The sequence below is a fragment of the Manis javanica genome, chromosome 2, assembly GCF_040802235.1.
Source record: "Manis javanica isolate MJ-LG chromosome 2, MJ_LKY, whole genome shotgun sequence".
Lineage (NCBI taxonomy): Eukaryota > Metazoa > Chordata > Mammalia > Pholidota > Manidae > Manis > Manis javanica.
Genome location: NC_133157.1, coordinates 48,274,381 through 48,299,060, shown reverse-complemented (window position 1 = coordinate 48,299,060; position 24,680 = coordinate 48,274,381). Strand labels below are relative to the sequence as shown.

Below are 24,680 nucleotides of genomic sequence, written 5' to 3'. Positions count from 1 at the left end.
AAGAAAGAAAAAAAAGTCCACATCAACAATAGTAGTCCACAACTGAGGGTCTGTTTGTAAGTTATCTATTCATCTAAACTTTGTAACAACCCTAGGAAGTATTATATTGTATGCCCATTTTAGAGATGAAGAAACAGAGAAATTAGGCAACTTCCCCAAGGTTATACAGATATTAAGTCGCCAAGCCGGATTTTGAGCCAAGGCAATCTGGAACCAGAGTCTAGGCTCCTAACTGCTCTCCCATGCTCACAATTCTCTGTTAGCAGGCAAAATGAGGACCAACATCAGAAGAAAGACAAACGGAAATGCCAGAATCCCTAAGTTACAGCTTTCAAAGGTGTCTCCTAATGTTTCAGGTGCCAGGAGTGGGATTTTAACTTAGATACATTTTTTATCACATCTTTTCTTCGCATGCCCTTGCTCGATGGAGAAGAGCCTTGTATGGAGACACAAAAGGCCTCTTTCGATATTCTGAGGCCACCAGCATCTACTCTGACTTAGACAGAGAGGACAGGGACACAGAGCTTCTCATCTAACTACATTTCTCAACTCAGCTGATGTCCTCCAAGGGCAGCTCATCCGATTTCTCAGATTCCCAAGTCCCAGCATCTTTGAAACCCTGAATTTTATCTGGACTGACAATCAATAAAGCTTTTAAGAATAGAGATACTTCTTATTCTGAAGAGTTCTAAGTGCTGGTAAGCAGAGCTAAGAACATGGAAAAAAAACCTGATGACCCTCAACTATTAACATCCTCAAATAGTTGATTTGAGGTCCATTTCCTGTGCAATTGGGTGCTTATTCAGACTGGCAGAAAACCAATTTTTATTTTAAATTACCATCTTCCCATAATGTTTTGTTCACCTGTATTTTTTAAGGAATTAATCAAATTGCATTACTGTGAACAGTGGTACCTGAACCTCCAAGCTTCAAGAATCCCTTAGCACTTCTTTGCATTAGTATTTCTCAGTTTTTCTCCACTAAGCATAGTATTTGCCTACTTCAGTCATCTATTTAGAATAAAATATCCCTTTAAAACTACTGTCTCATCAAAGGTATATCCTAGTGAGAAAACCACATTGAGGACTTGATGGGCATCCAATGGCATGTGAATGTGGATTGGATGGGGAGAGTTTCCCCAGATTCTGTCACGAAAAGAGCAGGAGAGGCTCCCTATGAACCCCTTCTGACTCTAGCAATTGGCATCTGCCAGCATCTCCCACCTACATCAACCACCAAGCTTCTTTTGAGGGAAATAAGAGGTCTTCCTAGCAGCAAAGGTATGTAAATTACTAATCATATTTTTGAACATGTATGCAGACAGACACACTTCAACAAGTAAAGAAGAGGAAAACTAGAGCCCCCAACCTTCCCACAACATTCACAATTTAAGCTACACTAGGGAGATGAGAAAGCTCACTAAGTTTCACTGAGCTATGTCCATGCATTGATTCTTCAGAGATTTTGAAAAAGGGATCACATCCTCAGTAGCAGAGTAAGAAAAAGGATCCACCTGCCTGACTCACTTCCCAGGACCACAGTCTACTCTTCCTTCAAAATCCAGTTTCTCCATGAAGCTGTCTCTGTAAACTCTCCTCCAGCTAGGCTGAGTTAGGCAATGGAGCTTAGAGGGTGATAAATTCAGTGTGAGCCTGAATAGCCTCTTTCATTCAGTGACCTTGGTCACATCAACCTCTGAACCCGGGTGGAACTTCTTCTCAGTGACACTGGGACTGGCCCTCCACAACTGTTTCACCTTCCTTCTAGCATGCCTTCTTGAGCTGCAGAGGCCAGAAGATCTAGCACTGAGATTCTCCAGCCTCGCTTGGAGCTATGGTGCTGGGTGTCATTTAGCCAGTCAGACTCCCAAACTAGCTTTAGGAGGTGAAAGTAAGGTGGTAGGTATGTTCTGCTCTTTCTTCTGGCAATCATAGGGAGGATTTTTTTTAACCTGTGGTGGTTAGTGGCTAGTATCATAGTGTTGAGAGGCAGGCTCTGGCGGCATGTTCCAGAATGCAACAGTTCCAGTGGCAGCTTCCTGATTCCTCACCTTCCTGATGGAGTCAGAAGCAGCTTTTCTGGCAGGGTAGTCATACCATGTGGTTCTGGAGTCATTCATGGAGCCCCAGTCTGTTCCTCCAGTCCTGCCAATGATTTTGTAAGCACCCAATTCTTACATTAAAGCCCCCTATCTTGGAAATAATACAGTGGTTTCTATTTCCTGCAAGTGAGCCTAGACGGATATACCTCTCCATCCTTCAGAGTGGGTGTGAGGAATAAAAGACTAAAGGCAGCAGAGCACAGAGTAAGAACATAAGCCTCAAGCTCAGATGGCCTGGGCTTAAATCCTGGTCCTTTGTAACTATGGGCAACTTCCTTAATCTCCAGTTCCTACATAATGCTGTTATTACAGATTACATGAGTAATACATGTAGAATGCTTGCCCTAGGAATTAAATGAATGTTAGTTTCTTTCTGCCTTATTTCCCATAGGACCTCTCTGTAGACCTGCATTACAGCACTCATCAAATCGTATTGACTAACCCTTTGTGAACACAAGTCCAGAGGATTTTCTGTGGTGTGGGAGTAAAAAGAACAGAAATATCCCAAATTCCAATCAAGGTGATTTGGAAATAACTTTAAAGAAGAACTGAAAGGTGATTGTAATTGATTAAGTGGAAACATAACTGTTTATCTTACACTGTTTTGGAGACACAGTAGTAACAGGTGGTCAGGTGAGGAAATATATAGCGAAGAGCTGAAGTATGGCAATGAGCCGCAGTCGGCCAGGTTTGTCCAAGGGCTCTCCAGCGTACAGGAAATCTTGGCTGGGCAAGTGTAAGGTCGTCCCTGCTGTGCTGAGAGTCTGTCAAGCATTTTAGCAAAGCAACACTTCTTAAGTCCCTCATGATGCCATAATCTGACTTTCTATTTTGTTATCTATGGAGTGCCAATGTGCTGGTCAGACAGTTAACTTGACAGTTTAATTCATCACTGTAAATGAATAGATTGTCACCCTGATTATTATAATTTTGTTTTCCATGTACTTGGCTACTGGGGAATAGGCAGTGATTTGCTGATTTGAACTTTCCATTTAGGTTTAGAGATGTAGCTGTCATTGTATTTTAATGGGCCCTAATTGGATTTGTTTTTATAGAGGGCAGTCACAATGCTCAGGCAATATAAGCCCACCTCTGAGAGACAATCCCTTTACAATGGGCCATCACAACCAGGTCTGTGAGTCCACTAGGCTGACAGCCAGACTCCTGACCATGGCAAATTCACCATGGAAAATCTACCTGCTTCCAGTGCCCCGTGTAACAACATATAACTTTCAAACCTGAGTATCCAAACTCTATACAATTATTTGCTTTCATGTCTATGAACTACTGGTGTGCAAAGAAATTCTCCTTACTAAAAGGAACAAGAGAGCATGGTTTCCTTGTGTTGGCCCTGGGAACTACAAAGTCCCATGGAAGTAATGTACAGTCTTACAGGTCATTCAATGGGGTTGGGTTATGCATGTGAAAGGGCCCAAGAGGAGGGGAGACCCTTGTGAGGTTTGGTTTGTTTTTAATCAGGAAGGCAATTCCTCTTCAAAGCACTGTAATCCAGTACCTGAAGACAGTTATTTTACTCCCTACTAATCACTAGTGTCTGTCAGCAATTCCTGCCAACCAGACAAGCTGGAGCCAAAATATATCCCCTTGTTCTACGAAGGCAAAATAATCCATTCTTGCCCCAATGGCTTACCCCTCACTGCAATGTGCCTTTCCTCTGAGGGGCCTGGACTGACTGCAAAAACTGCTTGCACACCTATTTGGTGTCAAGATCGCATAGCACTCGGTATGCTGCCTATTGATTTGTGTGAACACATTCATCTTGCCAAGCAAAGTGAAATAAAGGACAATTAGCTTACTCTGAGATCCTACTATTTACAAAGAAGATCAAACAAATGACAACTACAAACAGTCACCAAGACCTCGGAAACAAAGCTTAACACTGCCATTTAGCTTTTGATTCTTACTATGCCTGCAACATGGCAGCAAGCTGGCATGACTTAGATACCAGAGGACCTTGTTTTGAAATTCTACAACCATATCCGGTTTCTTAGTGTAGATGTCCAACTCACCAACAGATGGTGCCTGGCATTTTACCCACTAAACTCTGTGATGCCCATAACCATTTAATAATGAGACGGACCAGCTAAGAACAGGGAGCAGATTTTTCATTCTGCACAGATCCTGCTGGCTTTTCAACTGCAAAGTGAATTTATGGATTAAAAGCCTCTGAAATGTTCCCATAAAAAAAGAGCTATTAGCAATATTCTTCAGTCTGTTCTGGGGAATAATGTGTTTGGAGGAAAAAGGCATTGATGTAGCCACATGGGCACTCTCACTTGAATGATGGGGAACTGAGACTGTAGAAACAGATCACTTAAAAAAAACTGGTAGCCTTTTAAGTGAAAAATATTCTGGTTGCCCTCAGTTTGGCATCATTCATTCATTCGGTAATTGTTTACTGAGCACCTATTATTTGCCAGGCACTCTTCTAGGCATTAAGGACTCACGTGTGAACAAAATAAATTCCCGCCCTCATGAAGCTGTATTTCACTAATTTCTAAGTTTTTACCATGAGCTATGTACTAGCCCAATTAGAGTTCCAGAGGGAGTGAGAAAGCTACCCTTCATGCCCACTAAACTGCAGATAAATGCCCTCCTGCTATATCCTGTCATCACAAAAATGATATGGCTGTTTAAAATAAGAAGGGTTAATGCTTATCACTCTGCTTCTTGGCTTCCCAAGCAGTACAGATATTTGTAATTCAATCTGAGCCACACAACTTTATTTTGTTGAATGTCAGTGCGATCAACAGATGATTTTATTACTCATCACAGCATTTTTCAATCAAATTTTGGAAATCTGTTCCTTCCTGTTGTACAGAAACAAAAAAAAGAACTTGCAGAAGTCCTCCAGTAGATTCGCCCATTACCTGCAGCCGCGCAGTTACCGGATCTCACCCCTGACTAAGTGGTGCTCACCCAAGCCAGCCCTTCCATTTGTGCCAGGACCTCCATCCACTTCCACGCTTCCTCAAGGACATTGCTCCAGCAGTTTTCTCCTCTTCACATCACTGAATTTTCCCACTTTGCTGTGTCATTCCCATTACCACACAAATGTGCTATGATCTTTGCCACTTAAAAAAAAAATCTCTGGACACTACATTTTCTCCTTGCTTGTAGCTCCTTTGCTTGTCTCTTTTACATGTGTGTCTAACTCCCATTCTCCCATTTCCCAAACTCACTTTGTCCTGATTTTCACCCACTCACTCCACCAAAACTGGTCTTGTGAAGTCACCAATGGCCTCATCACTGATAAATAGGATGTCCAATTTTCTGTTCATAACCTATTTGGTCACCACTTGACATTATAACTCTCTTTGCTTTACATACTTTCTTCACCATCTTCCTCAGCCTCCAGGTTTCCTTCTCAGGCTCCTTTGCTGGCTCCTCCTCCTCTTCCTCCCATCTTAATGCTGTAAACTTCTTTCTCTAAACTCACTCTGGGTGATTTTATTTAGTCCCATGGCTTTCTGAAGTATCATGGCTTCTGAGTCTGTATTTCTAGTCTGAATTCCAGACTCATTTCCAACTGCCTACTCAGCATCCCCATTTAGATGTTTAACTTAACCATTTAGATCTCAAACTTAAATCCAAATCTGAACTTTTATCTTCTACCTGAAACCTGCTCCTCCTGAAGTTTTCCCCACCTTATTTACTGGCAGGTCTAGTCTTCCAGTTGCTCGGGCTGAAAATCTTGTTATCACCTTTGGCTTCCTCTTTTATCACACCCTGAATCTATTCCATCTGCAAATACTGTTAGTTCTACCTTCAAGACATGTCCAGAATTGGATCACTTCTCACCGCCTCTGTTATTGCCACCCTGACCAGGCCATGATCATCACCCACCTGGATCATGTCACCAGGTAAATGAACATGCAGGTCATGCCACTCCCACCTTACAGTGTGTCTCAACAGTTCCACTGCAACCAGCACAAGGCACATGATTCAGACTCGCTCAATGTTTCTGTGGGTATTGTCAACATTAACTCTTACAACCCTTTCATGCCCACAGGTGCCATGAGAGGCAGAGGTACTCTGTTTCGAACCACCACAGACAGATATGTTTTTGGGTGGTCTTACAGTTATTTGGTTTCTTGTTGCCACTGGCTTCTTACTGGTGGGATCTGCAGGGCTGCAGCATACACGTTTCTTGTGTGCACTGCCTAGAGGTTCGTGGCTGAGGGGTGCATGGAGCCTGTGTTCCACACCAAGCCATAAGTGCTGGTGGGCACTGTATTTGCCCACCTGGAGGAGTTGGTACCTTTCTCTTCTCATTATGTCCTGCATCTACAGAGCTGTCTACACTTTGAGGTCCCTATTCTAATTGGTCTGCTCAGAGAAAGGAGCCTTTTAAAATCTGCTTCAAGACAGGGACTAGGTCAGTAGCAGGCCTGGATATCAGTGTGCACAGAGGAGTCCACCCTGACTGAGAACTTCTAATTTCTTACAGTCTAGAAAACCAGGCAACCTAACTTATCTGAATTTTGTATATGATAAAAGTGAACAGAATCTTACAAAAAGTCTCAAGAAGTTGTGTGAGAAAGTGCCTGGAATTTAGAGTACTGATATCCTGGTATCTATTTGACTGCTCAAAAGTTCTTTTTGCTTTGGATCTTGGTTCTGTCTGGACATCCGGATATGAGTCTTCCAGATAAATAGAAGTTTATGGGATTATAATCATATATAAATATAGATTGCCAGAAAGTGCTTTATTAGTTTCAAGATGACTACATGAACATTTTTCAGGATTTTTACATTAGAGCAATCCTTTCTATGAGGAAAATTTATTTGACTTTTACACTGAAAATGTGCTTGAAACCATTCTAATCCTATTTCCTAATATTCTTATTCAGCACTTGCCACTGTCTCTTCTTGTCTGCAGTTCCATTCAAATGTGGGCTCAGAGAGGGATCCATTGTTATCACCTTACAATTTTCACACTACACTATCCCATGAGACAAGGGAAAAGTCATCTGCTCCTATTTTTTGATGTAGAAAACTGAAGACAGGTAAACACATATATAATGCATGAAATGTTGGAGCATTTAATGAGGTAGTGGGAACATAAAAATATTTAAAAATAGGTATACAGAAACTAAATCTTAACAATGAGCATTCAGTGAGTCAGTAAGATTGTCAGACAAGTATTTTGTTCCCTTTGGTTAGGTTAAGGTTAAAAAGAAAAGAAGAGCAGCTCATAGCACATAACAAAATACTTAATATTTTTAAGATGGTTAAAAAAAACTCTTAAACATACATAACCCAACCCTAGGACTTCAATAATTTTAATGAGACCCCCCTGCTGATAATATTTTTAAAACAATTCAACTGTGATCCACATTTTGGAGAAACTGAACTGAAATGGTGGTATGATACACTTAGCACTGTTTTAGTAAACATAAATAATCAAAAGCTTTTACTGGGGCTGCTGAGAGGAAGCAAGCACTGCCCAGTAGTGGCATGTGACAGACCTACTGATCCAAGGTGATCATGCACTACACATCATTGGCAATACCATTCACTTGGGGCTTGTCTCCCAGAGCCACAGTGAAGAGAGATAAAGTTGGATTAATTTTTAGCACAGTTTATGATTATCCACCAGTGAAACATGTGGTGCTATTTCCCAAGGCATTGAAATTCTTCCTCCTAAACTACAACACTATCTTGTCCTGTTCTATTTATTTTCCTTAAGTGTGCATGACTTGCAGAGCATTAACATGCCAAAACATATGTTTCCTGAGCTGTTCTCACATTTCACCTTCATTTAGACTTTCAAGGTCAGAGCTATTTGTGGCTATCCACTTAATTGGACTTAAAATAAAAGGCAGCAGAAAACAGCAGATTTGTAATGGCCCTTCAAAGTAAGCATCGAAAGAGCAGCATGGCACATCCGAACCTATTTAAATAAATCAGCCTCCTCTTCAGGGTCACAAAACTCCACACACCATGCCACCAGTTGCTGTGCAGCTGAAGCAAGCTAGAAGCAAGTTTAGGATGTTTCCTATGCCCCTGGAAACCCATGGAGCTTTTAGCCAATTGTGCATTTTTTGTACAAAGCATGATTTGCTTGGATAACTTCTTTACCCTCAGAGCATGCTCATTAATCAGGTTCATGCAATTACTGTTCACACTAGACAATGATAGAGTAGATCCTTACTGGTATTGTTATTACTTACTGTGTGTAGCTTCAGACACTTACACTTACAAAGCTTTGTTCAAGATGGATGCAAATGTTTCTATGGCCTGGAGTGGGAGGGGTTCTGTAGGTGGAGGGGGGTGGATGGGCACGAGTGGCCCACCGCCAAGGGGTATAAAGTGCCAAGGTCAAGGCAGGAAAATGGCCAAAGTTCACATCTGGAAGTGGTAGACTGTGGCCTGACTGCTTTCCCAGCAGGGCTTCTGGGCAAGATGCTGGGAAGGGGATTTGATGACAAGAAACCCTCTTAGTATGGACAAGAGTCAGGAGTCTATAAAGAAGGGCAATGCAGCAACCAAACAACTAACAGCCTGGGTCTGATGTTCAAGCAGAATCACATTTCCAGGGTCTCCATCATCAGGAAGCTCTGGACCCCAAACAAACCCTGAATCTTCCCCCCAGTCCTTAGTGTTCAGGGCAATCAATCTTTTCTTGAGACCAAGTTAAACAAAGAGGAAGCTGTAGGATTGATTCAGGTGTCCCAAACTGAGAACAATATGGAACAGACTTGGAGACCCAGGGCTTTCCAGTTCAAGAGCAGCCCCATCTATGGAGCACATTCCATAACAAACCACAGAATAGGAGAAAATCTTTGCAAACCATATATATGGTAAGGGACTTGTATCTAGAATACATAAAGAACTCTTAAACTCAACAATAAGGCAAATAACCCAATTTTAAAATGGGGGAAGGATCTGAATAGATATAGCTCCAAAGAAGATATACAAATGGCCAATAAGCTAATGAAAAAATGGTCCAACATTATCTTCAAGGAAATGCAAAAAAGTCACAACGAAATACTACTTCACATCCACTGGGGTGGGTATAATCGGAAAAACATAGAATAACAAATGTTGGCAAAGACATAAAGAAACTGGAACCTTCATTCACTGATAGTAGGAATGCAAAATGGTACAGCCACTTTGGAAAACAGTTTGGCAATGCCTGAAAATGTTAGACTTAGAGTGTGCATATGACCCAGCAATTCTACTCCCAAGTACATACAAAAGAGAACTGAAAACATATATCCACATCAAAATTTATAAGCAAATGTTTGTGGCATTATTTTTAATGGCCCAAAAGTAGAAATAACCCAAATATCTATAAATGATGAATAGATAAACAAAATGTGATATAGCCATACAGTGAAATATTTGGCCATAAAAAGGCTATGATATGAATGAACCTTGAAAACACGCTTAGTGAAATAAGTCAGATACAAAAGGCCACCTACTATATGTTTCCATTTATATGAAATGTCCAGAATAGGCAGATCTGTAGCAAAGAAAGCAGATTGGTGGCTACTAGGGACTGCAGGAGAGAGGAAAGGGGAGTGACTACTAGTAGGTGTAGGGTTTCTTTTGGGAGGTGATGAAACTCTTCTAAAATTAGATAGTGGTTATGGTATTACAACTGTGATTATACTAAAAACCATTAAACTGTACACTTAGGGTGAGTGCTATGGTAAGTAAATTATATCTCAAAAACTTATTAAAAAGGTCAATAGAGAAACACTATATAGTGCTAGAAGGCAAGGAGAACTATTTTAAGGCCATGGCTGGAATGATCTGACTCTCAGAATTGAGATCCCTCACCTGTCCTGACATCTACCCTTGCAACCAGAGGGAATTAGAGAATTTCTAATGACTCCCATTTCTTGAGTCAGAAATTTTTTGCTTGCCACTTGACTTTAATACATAAGTCACCACATTTTATGATTGATTCACACCCAGACTTTTTATCATGAACATTCATCATCACCATTATCAACATCTCAAAGGACATTAAGTTCCCTTTGCCCTTTTTCCCATGAGCCAGACACCAAATACTGCAAATCAGATGGGTTAGTTCATTTTCAAGTCAAGGGGAGTGATTCAATCCAAGGAAGAAAACACGGATGCTGGCAAAACCAACATAAGGTAGAGCCATGACTGGATGGAGATGTGACAAGCTAAGATTAAATATGGATGATGTATATAAGAAAAGAATAAATACATTTATAGGGCAGTGACAGGAGTGCTCAAGAGAATTTCATGGCTGAGTGAGGTTCAGTTTCATACATCAAGAAATTGCTTTTCTCTTAATCCTCTGCAAGAACAGAGGGAAAGCAGGTGCAAGTCTGAACACTGAGGATTTGGCTATGAAGGATTAGTGGGGAGTTGCACCTTCATGGGGCTGCATGGGAGGCACAGAGAAGAGGGCCTAGGAAGTGAGGCAAGGTTATGAAATGTAGGAAAACGTAGGACATGGGGAGAGCAGGCTAGTAGCACAGGAAAAGCTTCAGAGGCAAAGAGACCAGGAGAGCAGAGTATCTTTGAGTGAGTGAGTGGGACTGTACTCTGCTAAGCACTTTTCCTGTGAAATCTCATCAAAATTCATAGCCTCTCTATGATGGGGATTTTATTTTTCTTAAGTTGTAGATAAGCAAAGATAAGTCGAGAGAAGTGAAGTAACTTGCCCCAAATTGCACAACTAGGAGGGTCCCACTTTATCTCAGGCTTAAATAATAATTCCATTCTGTTTCAGTCCATTCCATTCATTTCATCATGCTCCTCAGAAAACAAAGTCACAGGTGCCTGGAGCTCAGTGCCTACCTACCACAGGCTTAAAATAATAAAAGTGGTTCAACATCCACTTGCTTGCTTGGCAGGGAAAACTGAAACTGACTCAGCCTACTTGAGTGGTTAGTCAACAGGTTTAAGCAGGAAGAACAGGACTGTTAAAGGTGAAGCCTGCATTTCTAGTGGCAACCTGCCTGCCCAGCTCAATGTCCATCAAGCAGTAAAAGAGAAAGTTACTTATAGAGCACCAGAAACTCCCTTGGCCTTTTCCAAGGAGATCCTACAGATGGGTAAGGAAGCCCTCATTATCCCTCCACAGGAATTAATCCCCTTAATTGGGTTTCTTAATTAGAAAAGCACTAAGAAGGAGGCAAGTTCAGGGACTTATTACTTGACCATCTCTTGTATTGGCCAGTCCATAATTACAGACGTACACTTGTTTCTTTCCCACTAACAGAAGCACAGAGTTATCAGAGCTGGCAAGGACTTTGGAGATAAACTAGCATCTTCATTTTTCATTTTGAAAGACGGAGATGCTTGGGGCAAAGTGCCTAGACCAAGGTTATATGGCCAGTGTGTAGGATGAAAGGCTCTCTCTCTCCAGGCTTGGTTCCTGCCAATGCAGGATTCTTAGTGCATCTCTTCAAAGCTGTAAGCATGGCATTAATATGGCCTGGTGCCCAGATCCCTTCCAAACCTACCAGCTTCTACCAGCACAAGACCCATCGTTTGGTTTACAAATGCAGCCCTTCATAGAAAGGAAACCAGCCTGATTGAAATGCAGTTTCACTCAGTCTTCTTGTCAAGGCTCTGGTTCTCTCTGAGCTCATCTTTCCTTGTTTCACCCACATTACTTTTCCATCTGAGGACAAGCTTATCAGGTACCAAAGGTGATTCAAGGTTCAGGGACCACATCATGCTTCTATCTGCACTTTCCTTATGCACAGTCTATTTCAGAGACAGAGACCGAGCAAGACATGGCTTGGTAGATGCTGGCATTTTGTGACTCTGCAAAAATCTGCTTTGGTCAGAGAGCCAAAGCTACCCAGTTCTGGACATAGCTGGTATGTGTGCTTGGGGAGGAAGCTGTGGCAGTATGTGCATCCAGCCCTAAGTGACTGGAATAGGCCCAACCATGAAAATTAGCATGGACTTATATATACTGAATGGTCCCTGTGGATCCACAGCTCTGACACTCTAAATAGTCAATTATAAAAGAAGAAATTGAGGGTAAGAATCAAGGCCACTCTCTGCCCAAAGGGCACCTTTGTTGAATGAAGAAAAGGCACCCCTTCCTCTAGGCAGCCACGGTCCCACACCAAAGCACACAGCTTGCCCAGCAGAGTGATGTCTGAATTTCTGCCTCTATTCATCCTCCTGATCAGACAGATTTCCTTTGTGCAGTAAATAGCACAGCTTTGCAGGGCAGCCCTCTAAGAGGAAGAGGAGAAAAAAGAAATGTCTTAACATGTTATTTTTTTTAAACTTAAGTCACAACCCATTAGTGGGTCATGGAATTATTTTAGAGGGTTGAAATTATTTTTAATGGAATTGAAAATAGAAGACATATAGAAATAAAATCCAAGTGAGGTACTTTAATATGTATATGTAAATGTACATACGTGTGCGTGCATGCATGCATGTATATATAGTGGGTTGGGATGCAAAATATATTACTTAGTGGGGGTCATGGTAAATAATATTTGAAAGTCAGATTTAACAGAGCCTCGTATGAACTATGAATCTAATTTGGAGGTTTGCTTTTATCTCTATTCCCAAGTGCCTCCCTGGGAAGCAGTAAGAGAACTAGCATGCATTTAGGAGTCAGTCTCAAGTTCAAAAGCAGTTTAATACCACTAAATTTGGACTGTAGGCAGTCTGTTGTTTTCTGACCCTCAGATTCCTGATGTGGAGATGGAGAGGGCACTTATTTCAGAGTGCTGAAGTAGTAAGGACCTGTATTAAGCACATGCCCAGTTTTGAGATCTCTCTCTTCTCTCAGCTTTGGAGAGATCAGCAGAGACCAACATTCCAAGGATGCACATGCAACTGCCAAGGAGCGTTTTCACTGCCAGAAGCCACAGATGTTAATGAGGTCTGGAGTCCTGCACTAAATGTTAAAGGACTTTCTCCTGTGCAAGTTGTTCTCTTGTCTGTCTGCAAGTGCTACCTCCCACAGCATGCTTAATTATTAACAACACTAAAATTATTGCTTGGCCAAGCCAATACATCTTTTGTGTGAACATATTACGTGTAAGCCAGTTTAGGACAAGAGCTTGGTGATGTGGGTATGGTTAGAATCTTTTGTTTTAGGTTTGTATTAGCTTACTACTTTGACATGGTTAGAGTGCTTTGCACAGTATACTTTAGAGGTACATATGTTGACAGAAATGACAAGCTGGGAGCAACCTTTTAGGTCATCTAGGTCAAATCTCCCATTCTCCAGTTGAGGAAACAGGGGTCTTAGGAAGTACAGGATCCAAGCTCACATGGCCAGGGACACATCCCAGTCCCTGGGAATCTCATTTCCCAAGTCCTGGGTCATAGTCCTCCTCTTCAGAATAAATCTTCCTTTAAAACAAAAAATGAAAATACCTCCTGGCTCTTTTACATGTGCAAATGTGGGGAGGGATGAGAGCTAAAGTTAATGACTGTCAGCATATATTTATAGGAGGTCTCTGAGCCATCAGAGAGAGCTTGAAAAGTGACACAAAGGATACATATGAGACTGGCAACCTATTGAAAAACATAATTCTCAATATATTTCAACACTCAACCTCATAATTAATCAAAGAAATGCAAATTAGGACAATGAAATGCTATGTTTTACCTATGAAACTGGAAAACATTCAAAATATAAGTAAACACTAACAACTATGCTGCAATATAGCAGAAACTTTAAAAGCTCATAAAGTTTGAACCAAAATTTCTGCTTCTCTGAAATTAGAAATTCATGTGTAAGGCTATTTGTTGTAGTATTTTTTTATAGTAGCGACATATTGCAATAATTTATAATATGAAAATGACATGAGGAAATGCTCATAATAAGTCAAGTTAAAAAAAACTATTAAAATGGTATATATCCAATGTAAGTTTAAAGTTATGCATATCCAATTTATTGAAATATATAGGTATATATGTGAATGTGAGAAAAGACTGGAAAAATGCATGCAAACATGTGCATAGTTAGTTATTTTTAGATGGTGCAATGGAAAGATAATGGCAAATCTAAAATTTTCTTTTTTGTATTTTGATATTTTTATAATCCTGTAAAATGAATATATTCCATTTAGTATCTGGTAAGAATATTATTTAAAAGGCAAATTTAAAGTGGCCTCATTTGACTTTCTGTTAGAATTGCCTCCTCAGATTTTATTTGTCTCAAAATTTGCCATTGATAGGATTTATGATGGTCAGGTTGTATTAAAAATTCTGAGAGTATATAATTAAAACTCCATATCAGTGTCCCTTGTTAAATGCATTATCTTTGACAAGCCCCCGGTCTGAAACATATATTTCTGGCAATATGATGGATTAAACACTCACAGAAACAGTTCTCAGTATACTATACTCCAAAATGTTGGGTATTCTATTTTTAAGTACATTTTTAAATTATCAAACTATATTAGTGAGGAATTAGTGATTTCTTAGAACCAATAACACCAAGTAAGCACACACTCAGTCTGTATTGCTTTGCCCTCAAGGTATTTGCCATCCCCCAGCAGCCAGAGATTAGATTTGTAAATTACAAACAAGAGGTCTGATAGGGAGGAGGTAATTCAGAGACCTCTGCTCCAAATAAACTAGAAATCCTGAAGGCTTGATACTCTTGGTAGGCAAATAGGGGAAAAAGTCTGCCTAGCAAAGAGAAGTAGTAAGATGTGCCAATTTTGGTCTTGGTTTTGAGTGGTACTGAAAGAGAAAGAGAAGCTTCCTTAGAAATTTCTAACCACAGGCTCACTCATATGGGTTTAGAGTTTGAACCCACACTACCTGGGTAGAAAGAAGTCAAACACTTAGGTTGGAATAGTTTCAGGTTGGTTGTGCTCCCAGGCATTTGACAGAAGAACAAATATAGTCCTCTCTGGAGAAATACAATTAAAACCCAGGTCTCCATAAATTCCCACAGGTAAAGTTCCAAGGAATGTGAGTTCAAAGTCAAAAAAATCACTAAATCCATAAGAAGGCAACTCACATGATTGAGAATTAATAAGACAACCAAACTAGACCTGTAAGGATATTGACACTAGAAATTTTAAATATGAAATAGAAATAGAAGTATATGTAATATGTTTAGAGAAATAAAAGAAGTTCTTAAATAATTAAGAACACGAAACAATGAAAATCAACCTGGCAGAAGTGAAAAAGAGCCACAAAACAACTTCTGGGAATGAAAAATATAACTAAAAGTAGAAATCCAACAGAGCCTTAGAACAGATGAAACAAAATTGAAAATTCAAAACTAGAAGGCAGACATAAATAAATGACCAGAATGAGGAACAGAGATGGAAAAAGATGAGTAGCTAAAAGACACCAAGGATAGGTTGAGATGGTACAAAAATCTAATCAGAATTCTAGAAGATTATAAGAAGAATGAAGTCGAGGCAAAATTGGCAGAAAGCACTACTCCTCAAATTAGGGAGTCTAGTAATTCAAAAATAGAGGATTAATAAGTGAGAAAAACACACCTGACATAGCACAGGGAAAATGCTGAACATCAAAAACAAAGAGGGAACCTTAAAAGCAGTCAAATAGAAAAGACAGATTTCTTATACAGAAGCAAGATTTACACCCACAGAAGTCCTCCCAACAACAAAGATGGAAGTCAGAGACTAGGGAAAGTGGGATGAGATGATAATCTCCTACCCACCAAAGCTATCTTTTCAAGAACAAAGCTGGAATACAGCTCTAAGCAACTAAAGACCAGGAGTGTTTATTAACAGATTCTTGCTAAAGGAACTGAAAAAGAATGCAAGTCAGTAGAGAGAAAAAAGCATAGTAACAAGGTCTGATATGAGATAAGAAATGAGGAGGGCAAAACTTGTAAAAATGTGGATGAATCCTAAAACATTGATGGCATAATGATGCCTAATTTGTAGGGTTAAAAAAGTAAAGATTATAAAAAGTTGTTATAAAACATCAAGGTAGAACTTAAATCATGCACTTCAAATCATATACAATGGCGGAGAAGGGATAGAGTTAAAATGTTCTAAGTCCCTTAGGTTGTTTAGCAGGATTGTAAAGGTATTAATTAACTTTATACTATGTTAAGTTAAATATACACATTAAAATTTCTAGGGCAAACACAAAAGAAAGGAAATGGAGTGTATAAATTCCAAACTATTAAAAGGGAAAAGAACCCTTGGGAAAAAATTCAGTTAAAATAGAAGGACTAGAAAAAAATTATAAGAAACAAAGAACAAATAAACATAAAATAGCATGATAGAAAAAAATCCAAACGTAACAGTAATCACAGACAATATAAATGGACTAAGCCTTTTGTTAAAAGATGATTGCCAAACTGAATTAAATAAAATGCAGGTACATTCTGTTTATTGGAAATTTATCTAAAACAAAAGGATGAAAATAAAAGGATGGAAAAACTAAGCCAAATCCACACTGTAGATGACTTCTCCAACAGCCATAGAGAAGCTTAACATAATCCCATTCCTTGCTAAAGTTAAAATACAAATTATCTACTTCTACCAAAAAATAAGCAATACCAGGGAAAGAAAAGGAGGGAGGGGAGATGAAGAGAGCACAGGGGGAGAATAAGACAGACGAGGGAGGGAGGAATGTGGTGGTGACTCCACCACAAGATTTGGTCCGCTTCTTGCTGAAGAAACCAGAGTATCAACCGGGAACAGCCAAAGGCAATCTGAACTCTGTTTTACAACCCAGGGCTTTCTGGGTCTCTCAAAATGCCTTGTTCATTCTCTGAATCACATGCAGGAACTGAAAGGTTTGCTTTCAAGTATAAGAAAAGGGAAGCCAAACAAGGAAAATAGCACCATGCTGTATCCCTGGATAAACAAACATACTAATGCTACCTTCACAGGCATCTAGTCAGTAAGAATTTTAATACTTAAATTTTCTGTTTTGAGAAGGACAGTTTCCAAATCTATCACATAATACTGTTACATAATATTATTCTTTCATTTATTATGAAGATGATCTTGCCTAACCTTCCTTGAAGTTTATACATTAATATTACTGATTTATTTACTAGGCTTAGAAGGGGAATAAAGGTTGAATGTATAATATATAATATTGTTCCTTAAGAAAGCTTGAAGCTATACATTTGTATTTATAAAATTATTTATGATTTAGCACCTTATAAGTACTTCATTTATAAAGAATATTTATAATACTGCTAGAATTCTGATTTTTCCCATGAACACTAGTAACAATTTGAATTTCAAAAAGTCTGTTTATAAACAACTTTTCAGGAACACACAAATAAAGCAAGACACGCCTAAATTACTAAGTAGGCTGCTCTTCAACTATCCAGCTTTAAGTGTCTTTATTTAGACCAGTCTAAGAAGTTAAATACCATGGACAGCTGCTTTCTAGGCCAAAGACAGCGTAGCACCCTAACAGATCAAAGTACCTCTGCAGCCGAGCCAGGAGCAGTCAGGTTAGGAGCACAGCAAAATGCATCAATGCCCTGAAATTCCACTGCTTCTCATCCTGCAGGATTCACATTTATTCCTAACCAGCTATGGAGAGGTTTTTAGAAAAAGAGTCCTAATCATTTACATAAAAATACCCTTAAAACAATAATCTGTTTGGGACAGGTATTTCAAAACCTGAGTTAATGACCTACTTATTTCAAGCAAAATTCTACAAAATAAAATTTCAGGACAACAAAGGCATTTGGAGGTTTCCTTGGAGTTTATAATAATGTCTGGCCTGCCATATATTCATTATATGTGAATTAGGGCTTATAAATATTACAAAAATTGGCAAAAAATACAAAAAAATAGTATATGCCCCTAAGGGACAATGGCCTGCTTAACTCAGTGACTGATTAGCATGAATTCCAATCTTCAAGGAATGTTTCGAAATTCTCATTGATATAATTTATTCTGATTCACTTTGCATTTAAGAACAGAAGGTAAGAGGAAGGGAACTAACGCTTATTAACTATGTTAGATGCTTAACATTCATTTTTTGATTTAATAATTTTCCCAACTTTATGAAGTAGGTATTAATATTTTCATTTTTTTAAATTAGTAAACTGAGGCTCAGAATGTTTATGTGATTTCTCTGAGGTCATAGGGCTTATCGTCACTAGGGGTTAAAACTTTTTTTGTCCTGAGCCAAAGTCTAGGGTCTTTTTACCATGACATGACACATAACAATAAAACCACACACAGTGTGGAAGAATTAAATGAGATGAGAAATTATTACTTTAACTATAAAAAAAATACCAGTTCACACTTTCTCATGCTTCACAGTTGCCCCATGACATACACCATCAATAATGGAACCAAATTAAGATTTTCAATTTGACTATGAAGCAGGTAGTTTCAAAGATATTTCATGCTGAGAGCCCAGCAGTGTTGATGATTTTTGAGCAGGAAGCATTCATGATTTGGACAAAATATCTAAAATGTTTCTTCTACTTTTCCAAACTCCCATGACCCACAATTATGCCAATAAGACAATGAGGTGGCTTTGCATGAAAACATGGTTAGTATTTTCCTTCCTAAATTCTTTTACAGCACATTCCTCTCTATGAAGGCTCCACTGAAGGCTGCATTTGGCTTAGAGACATTTTTCTGAGTGTTCTCATGATATTAAAAGAATTTCTGTAGGATAGGTGGGGTATACAGCCAGAAATCAACTTTTCAGATCACAGAACTAAATGGCCACACTCAAGGATTCATTCCTCTTGGGGACATCTTCTGTTAAGTACTTAGGGAGCAAAAACTCCATAAAATTCTGAAATTATGCATATCATAAAGACTAATTTCTGAAAATCTTTATTCAGCTAAAATTCAAAAGTGCAATTGGCAAGATGAAATTTCCTGGAGGAAATCACACGTCACTATGCACTGTTTCATCTAAAAATGTATAACTGTGTTCTAGCATTTTTGAGGAATACTGAACAAGACGTAGCTATGTTATAAAAAGTTCTATTCTCATGATAATTTATAGTCAATTTAGCTATTGTATGCCAACAGAAACAATAATGATTAAAAGGAATAAATCAAAGCTATTTGGTGTTAAACTAATACAATGAACACATTTTTGGAGGAAATCAGAAACTGGGAAACAGCTGAACATAATCTGCTTTTTTTTTTTAATTAGGTAAATTCAGAATTTCCAAATTTAAAAAAATGCACAATACTAAGCACAGCACAAAATTATGGATTTGAATAACAGCTGTTAAGGAATTTCAGCCTAAACGCTGACTTTTAAGTATCATAAAATTGATACAACAGTCACCTAATTAAGTAGGTAATAATACTGCCAGAACTACTTTAAAGAATGACTTAAAATTGCTTGAATACTGTCCGCAAACCATACTTAAAAACTTATTTCCAAATGCATGAAACCAGCTCTCCCAAATCAAAATATAACCTCCCCACCCCAGCAATTTAACATACACCATTAGATTGCTCTGCAAATTCCTTTGTCATCAATGTTGCCAGCATAACCTTCAGCTCAGCTTGTGTTTAAGTTAATGAAGTTCCACTGTGGTGTGACAAAACAAAAATGTACTGAGTTCTCAAAAAGACTTTCTACCCTTGATACCCAGGATATTTATAAGATACCAAATCATATCTTGCCTCTAAAAAATATGGCTTTCCCTTGGCAATTATTTAGTACTCTAATTGGAATAAACACCTGGACTGTTAATGCAAACCACTCAAATAGCAGTCAGGTTTGAGGAGAAGGCTGGAGGGATCAATCTTTTGGTTACAAAACTAGATCAGGGAAAGGAGCTCCAATGATGACCCTGTCTTATGCCCTCAAAGATCTACTCAGTCATCACATCATGAATGCTTGTTTGACATATACTTTGTTAAATGATTGTTTTTTAAACTATAGTTTCTAACAACCATACATGGAAATGTTAGAAAAAAATAAGAGTGTAAAACATTCTCTTTTGCATGTAATAAACAGAAATATTACTAGTGGTTTTTTTTCTGTACTTTGCTTCCATTTCATGGCTGCTACAAAAATGAGGGCTAGTCATCCAACTTGAATATAAAGGAATTATGCTAAGTTAATATCATTTCTTTTTCATTTTGGACAAAATATCTCACCCTCCACTCAACATCTGTTTTTTGCATACATGAAAATTTTCCCAGATGCTAGTATGAAAAGTCTGCATATGTGTTTTGGTTTTCTGTTTAAAATCACATTCAGAGACAACATCCCAATGTTAGGATATAAATGAGAGCTGTATTACTATACTCAAGAAAATTTTATTGATGATGCTTATCCATTACTTAAAAAAATAAATGACATTTTTGCAGATCAATTTATTCTAAGCTCTACACCAATATGCTTACCACCTAAGTAGCAGGATGGCCACTATTACCATTAAAATTCAAATTCTACCAAATATTTTGGGTTATGTTTACCACAGCATGCACTGGGCCATGGAAGCAGGCATCAGGGTTTACCAATTATTCCTTTAATGAATCTCAATTAGCTACTGGTCAAGTGATCTGAAGCATTATTGTGTGGATTAAGATGAATAGCTGTATTAAGAATGACCAGTTCTGCTAGGTCCTAGGCTATTGACTTAAGGGCATAGATCTGGCAACACAAACTTTTATCCCTAAACATCTTTAAAGAGATGGTTCTTGGTAACTGTCACATGCCTATTTAAAAAAGAAAAAGCCCTGCAACTTGCTAGGTGCACAAGCATACACACACACACACACACCCCTTCTCATAAAATCATTACACCTTCTTCCAGAAAATAAGAACAAGTAACTACTGAGTCCACTCTGGGATGCTTATGTAACCTATATTTACAAATGTTTTACTCTGAAACAAGAAGCTTGAGAATTGAAGAGACATCTGAAAGAATATCACCAAATTATTTTCCCTGCTGCGTATAAGTCTAGCAATCACAGAACTGGAGAAAGCAATCCGTTATCCACTATAGCCCCAAACACCATCATATTAAAAAAGTGGCCAATTTCAAAAACACAGTAACTGAATATGTTAAATAAACAACCACCACCACCAACCTTTGCTTGGGCCTCTGGTGTTGTCACTTTGATGACTTTATTGCGATTTATCATTTGCTTCACCCATCTTTCTACTTGGACGTTGAATTTCATGAAAACCACATAGCCAAAATAAGCTGTCAAGAGAAGCAAACTTTCCCACCACACGATAACATTATCCAGGAAAAATATGATCAGCATGATCAAGTCAATGATGTAGAAGGACACATCCCGAAAGAGAGGCCACCATGTCAGGTTTAAGATTTCTCTAGAAAACAGAGCACACATGCCAATAACAAAGAGGATATTGAACACTGCTGAGCCCACAATTGTGCCTATGCCAACATTGCTGTGAGCAATAAATACCCCAATGAGAGATGTGAAAAGTTCTGGGGCCGAGCCTCCTGCAGCCATGAAAGTGGCACCAGCCACATCATCAGAGATGCCCAGTTTTTCAGTGATGACAGTCAAAGAAGGAACAAAGAACTCATCACAGACAATGGCCAAGGCTATGAACATGTAGATCATTCCAATGACGTGGAGAATGATGGCGCCTTTTCGTCGCTCCTCCAGGGAAAAGATGTCTCTTGGGTAGTCTCCTTGGGCATGATCTGTATTATTCTCGGATTGGTCTTCCTGAGAAAGAGGTGGCTGTGGAGTATAATCCTGAATCTTGTCATTTAAATCTAATAGAGTTCTTTGATGGTAACTGTGGGCCACCCTAGGGCCACTTGCACCATTGGCCTCTTCTGTGCTCTGTAACTCTGTCTCAGAAAAGGCACTGATTGAAAATGAGACAGTGCTAATGGCTACCAGGCCCATGAAAAGGCCCAAGATTCTAATGAACTTCAGTTTTTTCCTGACATTATAGTGTCTCCTACAGCCATACGGTGACTTATCTGAACACCAATTCTCAAGGAAAGTGTTGGCGGTGCTTTGGTTCAGATGCATCCTGGGTGGCCTAGTGGAAGTGGTGGTCTTAAACTGTAGACTCAACCAGATGGTTCTTTCATACTTTTCCTCACTGTACAATTAACTGTGCTTGTGGGACACTTTCACAATCAGGAATTCTTATGCTTCACTTCACAGGAAATATTTTCGACATTTATGCTTAAATAAAAATAAAAACAAAGATAAGTCATAAAATAATGTGTTTTTTACAAAGAACTTTGTCAATATGATAAAGTCCTATCCTGTATGTGACCCTGGGTAAATTACTTAACTCCCCTGTGCCTCAGTTTCCCCATCTCAAAAATTAAAAACAATTACAGCACCTATCACAAGGATTTCTTTGAAGAGGTGTTGAAACACAAGAGGCACTTAGAATAGGATGAGGCACAATCACATATGTACAGACTCAAAGATTTTGGCAGATCCACGTAGACCACACAGATGTGTGCATTAAGTATAAAAATTTTATAGATAAAAATTTATCATTTTGTCCCACCTTAAATCATGCAACAACCTCCCAGTGCTAAAAAGATACCACTTCTTTTAGAACTATTTACATACTTGACAGCCAGCAATTATTCATCATATTTCCATTTAGTTCAGTTATATAATTCCAGGTAAAGGCACGCTTTTGTAATCCAATCTATCATTTGGAAGGGGTTGAATATCGGAGAGCATAGCACTCTTTACCTGCACACATAAAATCTCAGGATCTTATTTTTCATGAAAAGCCTCTCCTCTATTAGATGCAGAAAAATAACCCTTTAAAAATTTAAGTTTACAAAAGAATGTTCTGGTGACATGAACAAACTGTCTTCCCTAAACATCTATATATTGTTTTCAGCTAAAGCTTATTTTAAAAAGCAACCTTTAGTAACATTTAAAATAGACAATTTGGTAAATCAAACAACTCCTAACAAGTAGGCTATTTCTAGAGACCAAATGTGTATTTCATAAACAATATGCAAGTTGCAGCAATACCTTTTCTCCCCAAAAATCTGCCAAAAATAGCCCACCACTGACGCTTCTAGTAGGTTAGATATCTAAGCAGTTTTCATTCTCTATCCCACAGAGGAGATGGGTAAAATATCCAGACATGACAGCTGATATTCTGAAGATTCTTCTTTTTCATTTTCTTTAAAAACAGTTTTATTTTTATTTTATTTTATTTTATTATATCAATGATTTCATTTTAGCTGCTGAGATCATCTCAAGGGTAAAATAAGCTCATTAAACACGCCAGTTAAACATTAAGATTAGCTGGTGCTCAGGTTTGCAGAGCAGAGCAAGAGCACAAGTCAACCCAGGATGAAATGCTGGTCCTACTGAGATAACCTGAAACCATGATAGCGCTTCCTGGCTGACTAAACATGTCGATCCTTAGTGTAAAATAATACATGACTCGCAGCGCTCCTGAGATTGTCACAATACCGGGCCTGGGGCTACCTACACGAATGGACTCAACTCCCAGGGCGCACGATCAGCTCCAGGAAGCCGGCTGGACCTGCCAACTCACCGCTCGGCTCCACTGGAGCTGCCTCTGCCGAGGAAGTGCACCCCAAGCTGCACCCCAACTTTGCCTTGTGTGGTCCCAAACTTTACCTGGTGGGTTAATAGAATAAAACTCAAGGACAGACGCCCCGCTAGCGAGTCAGAAGCTGTGGTGCAGCCTGGGGAGGCGCTGGCCCTCATCTCCAGAATCGTTTAGGGGTGGGTGGGGAAGAAGAACGCCCCTCTGCGCGTCTCCCACGACGGGAGGCCCTGCTCTAAGCCCCCAACTTCCAGCCGGAAGCAAGGCCGGTTGGGGTGGAAGAAACAGGGGCTCGGAAACCGCGCCACTGAGCGGAGAGTGTCGGCTAACTCCTTGAGGGGCCTGGGGCACCCACGTCCACCGCCGAGCCACCTGTGAGCCTGCCGCACGGAGGTGGGATGCGCGTAACTGGGATCCAGGGACAATGACCACTGCGGCCACCAAGCTTGGCGGTTGGTGGGGACTCGGCCGCCCGTACTCACCAGGATCCGCCAGAAGGACGCGCGCACGGCGGGGGCCCCAGCGCGGCCGCTGCTTCAGTCCACCGCCTGCGCCGGCCCTCTGCCTCCGAGCTCCGAGGCCCGGGCTCGGGCTCCCGCTCGCGCTCGCAGCCGCTCTGGCGGGCTGGGGCTGGGGCTGTGCTCGGGATGAGACTGAGCCGCGGGCGAGTCCCGCGTGCCGCCCGGCCCCCTCCAGCCCCTCCCTTTCGCCTCTGCGCGGGAGCTCGGCTGCGGCGCGCTCAGCTCCCGCGCCCTCTGCTCCACGCCTCCTGGGCGCAGAGGCTACGCGACAGCAGTGTCTTAGGAGATTTCTCCGCAGTGGGGACAGGGGTCAGGATTTGGAGGCGTGCAAGGACAGAGAGGAGAAATCGTACAGGTCGGTGACGCGCCTGATTCTCACAACCTAAAAGTGCTACCAACTTTGGGTTCATCTATGACTGGGCACCTCCTCTGTAATTATCTGTAAAAAGTGATAGCAGTCACAAATTTCTTTTGGAGGCAATGTAATGTGTAATGGTGAAAAGATATTCAGTGAAAAGTCATGAAGGCCTGAAGCGCTGTCTGTCCAGGCCCAGGGTTTCTGGAGTCTTGAGTTTAGATGGGTGGGACACCAAAGGACCCTT

At 39.9% G+C, this 24,680-nt stretch overlaps 1 protein-coding gene across 4 annotated transcripts in view; it reads right to left on the bottom strand.

Moving 5' to 3' along the window:
* SLC24A2 (solute carrier family 24 member 2) overlaps window positions 1-24,411 on the bottom strand; it is a 214,161-nt gene extending 189,750 nt beyond the window's left edge. For 2 of the 4 annotated variants that reach the window (XM_037018634.2, XM_073228443.1), the window contains exons 1-2: window positions 24,040-24,411; window positions 21,097-22,185 (exon numbers count right to left, since the gene is read on the bottom strand). In XM_037018634.2, the coding sequence (XP_036874529.1) occupies window positions 21,097-22,026 (930 nt within the window). In that variant the 5' untranslated portion in view covers window positions 22,027-22,185; window positions 24,040-24,411. The remainder of the gene's footprint in view (window positions 1-21,096; window positions 22,186-24,039) is intronic. The other 2 variants (XM_037018633.2, XM_037018635.2) reach the window with 1 other exon arrangement.
* Between the last annotated feature and the right edge of the window lie 269 nt (window positions 24,412-24,680).